The following is a 6000-nucleotide window of genomic DNA, read 5'->3' as shown; positions in this document are numbered from 1 at the left end:
CCTCTCTGACCCACGCTGCGGCTGCCTGCCCTCACCTGCCTCGGTGCCCCCGGAACTGGGGTGCCTTCCGTCCTGCCTCTGAGTGGCTGGTGCAGTTCCTGCTGGACTTTGAAGAGGAAACTCGGGGACCCAACTTCCACCCCAGCTCGGGGCCCGCCCTTTGTGCGTTGGCGGCACCCAGGGTCTGCCCGTGTTGCGGTCCCTGCGCTGGGCTGCTGTCACCTCTGCCCCACGGAAGGTGAGCCGGGCATAAGGGCTGCGGCTCGTCCCTCCCTGTGCCCCCGTCACACGGTAAGTCCTTCATGACGTCTGGTGAAAATCATGGCCTCACAGTGCGCCCTGAATCCAGGCCGACTTGTGTAGGTAGAGCATAAGCCCCGGCAAGACCTCCCTAAGAGGTATACAGTAGGTGCTTACTGTGTGCCTGTCAAGTATTTAATGAAGCTGTTTCCAAACCCAAAAAGGACACATTCACTCTGATGTTTCCATTATAAATTTTTTTTTTAAATTTAAGAACGCTGATTAACACAGGAAACAGATTTAATTTCACGAAATTGTGCGTACGGTCATTATCAGTTACATCGTGACACATTAACTTCTCTATCATTATTGGCACTGTCAACAGAATACTGTAAACAAGATGTGGATGCGTAAGTGGGCGATGCTCCCTAGCTATGGTTGTCTACCATGAGCTGATATATGTGTACGTTTATTTATATATATGTATAGAGATAGGTATAGGTACACAAGATGTTTTAATGTGCACAATTTTGCATGGTCACTGTCAGTAAAAATTATAAAAAAACATTTATAATAAAAGTGAGGATGTGCTCAGACTTGCTATTACAGGACCTTGTCTTCTGTAAAACACTTGCTAGAGATCGTCACTAAAGTCTACAGCACTGATGGCAGATGGATTCATTCCCAGGCCGTCGGCCACAGACGCACTCCGCGGGCCCAGCCCCGGACAGCAACCTGCCGGCAGGGCTCCCCATTTTTACGCACCTCTCCCTAGCTTCTACCATCTTGAGCCCTGCTGAGTGTCTTCTTCCTTGAAATTCTTCCAGCTAGATGCCCCCACCCCGAAGAGACGATGCCTCAGAACTCCTAACGTGCCCTGAGCCAACAGGAACGTGTTGCTAAATGGCTTAAAGAGTTTCATGAGAAGTAACTTCCCTTGGTAAGGAGTGAGTAAGTCTGGAAACGACTTCCCTGACAAAACGACTTCATTTCTCCACGACTGCCCCGTGGGAGAGAACAAAATGTCTCTGGGCATTGACTCCACCGAGAGTGCCCAGGTTCTGGGTCGTGCCTGGCTCGGAGGCCTTTGGGGCTTCAGGAACCTTACTATTTGCACCCAGTGTGAAAGTTCTCCAGAGAAAGCATCCTTACGCCAATAAATGAATTATGGTTTGGTTTGCATCTGGCTTGTTGAGCAAGGTCTTGAATCTTGGGATAGTGGGGATGTGGATCCCCAGTGAAAGTTGCGAGACTGTGGACTGATGTGTCTGTCCTTGAGCGCACTGTTCCCTTTTCTGTGACACTCTTCCTCGCCTTGACTGCTTGGAGAACTCTTGCTCGTTCTGCAAAACCCTGCTTGAATGTCCCTTCCCCCTGAAGCCTCCCGCCCCCGATGGGCACTCCCTCTGATTTCCCGGCACAGTGCCTGCCCCTCTGCTTTGACTGCTGGTTAAGAGTCTGTTGTCCCGGATGACATGTGAGTCCCTCGAGAGCAGGGACCACGCTGTATTTCCCCCTGTGTTGCTAGTGCTTCACACCGGGCCTGGGGTGGGGACGTGGGGGCAGCTCCATGAAGGAGTGACCAGATAAACAGACGAGTATGCAGATGAGCCACACGCGGCAAGAGAGAGAGGCAGATGCCTCCATTTTGCTGGTGGAGCAAACAGCCTGACACGCAACACGAAACCAAGAAAACCAACCGTTTTGAGTTCTTTGGCCGATTAGTTATTGAAAGAGCAAAGTGCGGAACGGGGAACCTTGACAGGCGCGTGTCCTGCGACAGGCAGCCGGGGTGGCAGGGGGGCGGGGGGAAGAGCAGCACAGCTGCGGGACAGCCAGAGGCTCTCCTTAGGGGCACCTGAAGTCCAATCAGTCCCAAGAACGCCTGGCCTCCAGAAGAGGCCCCGTGGCCTCGGCCACAGGCCAACGAAGCCCTGAACTATCACCCGCCCAGCAGTCTGCACGCTCTTTTGCGTTAGGAGAGGCTCTCATCCGGAAGCCGCCCTGAATGAGCGGGAGCTCTGGCGCCTGGCGTTCGCCATGCTTTTCCCTCGAGAAGAAACTGCCTGTGATGGAGTCCCCGCCAGGGCCGCTCAGAAGCGGGGCGGGGGTGGGACAGAGGAAGCTAGAGAGAGAGCCCCTGGGTGAGGGGTCCGCAGGCCGGACCCCAGATGTCCCGGAGGGGACAGGAGGAGGGGGGCTCTGCGGCTCCTGGGAGACGCGCTTGTGCTTCTGACCTTCTGGCTCCCGTGTGTCCCCTTCGATGCTCAGGCAGCAGTCCCGCCCGCCCCGCCCCGGCCAGACGTCTGGGTTCACTTTAACAGGGGACAGAGCGTGGGGAACACAAGGTTGGTGAGTAAGAAGGGCCAGTGATGCCGGCACAGAGATTCTCCGAGGCAACGGCCCGTCAAGGACAGGACTCACAATTCAGAGGGTCCCTGCGCTGAGCAGGGGGCCCCGGTCATAAGGAGGCCACAGGACCCCTCCCCACACCGCAGCTCACTGCTAATGTCCTCCCTCTCCTGCCCTCGTTGATCTGTCCTGTCCTTCACCGAACTGTGCGTGGGACCTGGTCCGGGAGCAGCAGGGCCGGGCGGGACGGGAGAGCATGTCTGCACGGGGTGGGGGGCTCAGCATCCTCAGTCACAGAATATGGCACTTGAGAGGGACCGGAGCCAAGAAGTCCCGGGGCCAGCTGTCATTTCCCTTGCCTGGCTTCCAAAGAAACAGCTGGGGTCAAGGTGGGCAGATATACGGCCAGAACCTCATGGCCGTGCCCGAGACTACGTCCAGGGCTCAAGCAGAATTTCTGGGCTTACACCAATGTGCATCATCGGCTCCGCAGGGAGGAGAATCAAAGCCAGCGCCTCCCACCCACCCCCTCCCCCTGTCCCCCACCCCAAGCCACCACAAACATCCCCTTCCCGCAAAGAACCCTTCAGGTTGCGCATTCGCCTCTGATCCTTTAAGTGAAAACATGAATTAGGCAAACTAATCGATTTGACAACTGTTGAGATCGGGCTGTCTCAGAGCGCGGTGGAGATGGCTTCTTTACTTGAAGTCGGCTAAGATGTCGCTGAAGATATTGAGGAACAGGTGCGCGTGGTGGTCCCTGAAGACCAGAGTGGGGCGGAACCGGATGGATTTGTCCCCGCAGCCTCCCAGCACCACGCCTGAAAGCGGACGCAGGAGGGCCGTCAGCCGCCTGGGCTCAGAGCCGCACGCGCGCACACGCGGGGTGTCTTCCGTCTGTCCATCTGTCCTTCCACACCCCCCTTCTCTCCCTCCCTCCCACCTCCAACTCCTGCTCTGCTGACCCTGAACGGGGCCCACTGGGATCCGAGTCCAGAGGCAAAGCCCCTGCCTTCCAGGAGCTGGTGGCGGGGCCAGGGGGGAGGGAAGCGAAGGGGTGAGTGGCACAGGTGCAGGGGGGCAGCGCGTGCGCAGGGCAGGCTGTCCCCCGGGAACAACGGACCTGCTGACCTCCAAGGGCGCCCTGGCCAAGGTCTCACCGCGCCTCCGAAACTCTGCTTGTCACTGAGAAGAGCGGGCGCGTCACCCCTTCCCCTCGGGGATCCTGGCACGGAGCAGTGCCTGCCACACATCAGCCCTCTGCGCGCCCCACTTCACGGCACCGAGCCTCTCCCCACGGCTCCCAGGAAGCAGCCCGGCCTCTCGCCCGCGTTCCACGGTCAACACAAGGTGCACCCGGCAGCCCCTCCTCACACTTCTCTCCAGAGGCTTCCGTGCCTCTTGGCTCCATCCTTCCCTCCACCCAAATGCCCCTCGCCACCTTCACCTGGCCAACCGCTGCTCACGTGGCCAGACTTCAGGTAAGAATGCCTTTTCCCCAAGGAAGCCTCCCCCGATTTCCTCGTCTCGACCCCTCCCCCAGCGATTCCATCCTTATCCCTTTCCCTCCCTCCCAGGGTGCACAAGTGCAGCCGATGGCTTGTGACATGCTGCGTTCCACGTCCCCTTCCTGGCACAGCAGGAGCGCCGTGAAGGAGGGGCCCCATGCTCTAGATGATGCTCCTGATTATTCTCTCCTGTGTCACTGCCGCTCACCTTCTCACTGAACATCTATCGAGTGAATAAATGCATAAGGAAATCCCACTGCCCACGCTCTCGCTCTCTCAAGAAGGAGCACTCGGACCGGACGGTCTCCAGTCCCCTGCCGACCCCTGCCCTGCAGCGCCCGCACCAGGTGAGTGGTGCTCCTGATGGGGCTCGGCCTCCTTACCTTTGTTTCTGGCCAGTGAAACGAGCTTATTCCGTATGGACTCGTCCGGAGTGTCAAAGGAGCAAAAGGTGCCTCGTCCTCTCACCCTGCTGATGAACTGGGGGTACCGGGCCTGCAGCGGGGGAACAGGGCGGCATCAGCCCGTCACCCGCGCAGCAGCTGGGGGGTCCCTCAAATGCTCCCCAGGGTCTGGCCTTCGGGCCTTTGCAGGGGTGCCCAGGACGGCCACGGGGTCACAGGCTTGGGCTCTGGAGACCTCCAGTCCTGGGTTCAAAGCCTGCTCTGCCTCTTTTGCCTTGGACACCCATGGGCCAGTCACGTAAGGGGCCCCAGCCTCAGTTTCCTCTTCTGCAAACTGAAGGATGTGAATGCTACTGCCCCCCAGGGGCCACGGTGGGGATTTACTGAGAGGAGATCCCAGCGTAAAGTGCAGGGCCTCGCACCGGGCAGGTGCTCAGGACACATCAGTCATCTTATCAGTGCATTTCTAGAAAAGCGGTGGTTCTTCTAGAAGCAGCTCAGCCTCACTGCAGGGTCTAAGGGTGGGAGCTGTCTTGGGCTGAGCAGTGCCCCCTCCCCGAATTCAGGTCAACCTGGACCGTGCAAAGAGAACCTTACTTTGGAATAGAGTTTGCTGATGCAATTAGGTTAAAAGGACGTCATGCTGGCCTAGGGTGGGCTCTAACTCCAAGGACTTGCGTCCTTATAAGAGTGAAATCTGGGCAGAGACACAGGCACCCAGGGGAACAGTGGGGGCAGAGGCTGGAATGGGGCACCCGTGGTCCCAAGGACGCAAGGCCTGCGGGCCACCAGGAGCTGGGACAGAGACGTGGCATGGGCTCTCCCCTGCCCAAGCCTCCAGCCAGTCAGCATGCACACTGCTCTCTTGATCTCACACCTGTGGTCTCCAGAATGGTAAGAAAATGAATTCTTTTTTTTCCTTTGAGAGAGAGACACACAGAGCAAGCAGGGGAGGGGCAGAGAGAGAGGGAGACCCAGAAACCAAAAGACGCTCCTGGCTCTGCGTTGTCAGCACAGAGTCCGATGCAGGGCTCGAACTCCTGTGAGATCATGACCTGAGCCAAAGTTAGACGCCAAAGCGAGCGGGCCACCCACGTGTCCAGAGAATGAATTCTTGACTTAGACCACCCAGTTTGTGCTCGTGTGCTCCAGAAGCCTGAGGAAGTAACACGGTCACTTGGCGTGGAAGAGCTTGGTCCTTCCCTGCTCCATTGTTCATGCAGAGGACAATGACCAGGGCTTGGATGAGCCCAAGTGACTCCAGGGCAGTGGGGGCAGAGCTGGGGGGCAAATGTCATCTCGCTGCAGCCCCGTGGTAGAGAGTGGACACAGAGCCACATTCCGGTGGCAACAGAGGCCCATCTATGTGCCACTCGTGGACTTGAATCCTACTCCACCAGCGGAGAAGGGACTACTTGAGATGTGCAGGTGGGGAAACTGAGGCTCAGAAGTCGCTCCAGCACTCCCTCTGCTTGTTCTGGCCCCTGCTGGGTGCT

The 6000-nt window shown here is 57.9% G+C and overlaps 1 protein-coding gene across 1 annotated transcript in view; it reads right to left on the bottom strand.

The window, feature by feature from the left end:
* Window positions 1–482: 482 nt before the first annotated feature.
* ABAT (4-aminobutyrate aminotransferase) overlaps window positions 483–6000 on the bottom strand; it is an 87060-nt gene continuing 81542 nt past the window's right edge. Inside the window, exons 15-16 of the mRNA XM_039244352.1 lie at window positions 4484–4595; window positions 483–3413 (exon numbers count right to left, since the gene is read on the bottom strand). Of these exons, the coding sequence (XP_039100283.1) occupies window positions 3292–3413; window positions 4484–4595 (234 nt within the window). The 3' untranslated portion in view covers window positions 483–3291. The remainder of the gene's footprint in view (window positions 3414–4483; window positions 4596–6000) is intronic.

The sequence above is a fragment of the Hyaena hyaena genome, unplaced genomic scaffold (genome assembly GCF_003009895.1).
Source record: "Hyaena hyaena isolate Hyena2069 unplaced genomic scaffold, ASM300989v1 scaffold_238, whole genome shotgun sequence".
NCBI classification, from domain to species: domain Eukaryota; kingdom Metazoa; phylum Chordata; class Mammalia; order Carnivora; family Hyaenidae; genus Hyaena; species Hyaena hyaena.
This window is presented reverse-complemented; position numbering and strand designations above follow the sequence as displayed.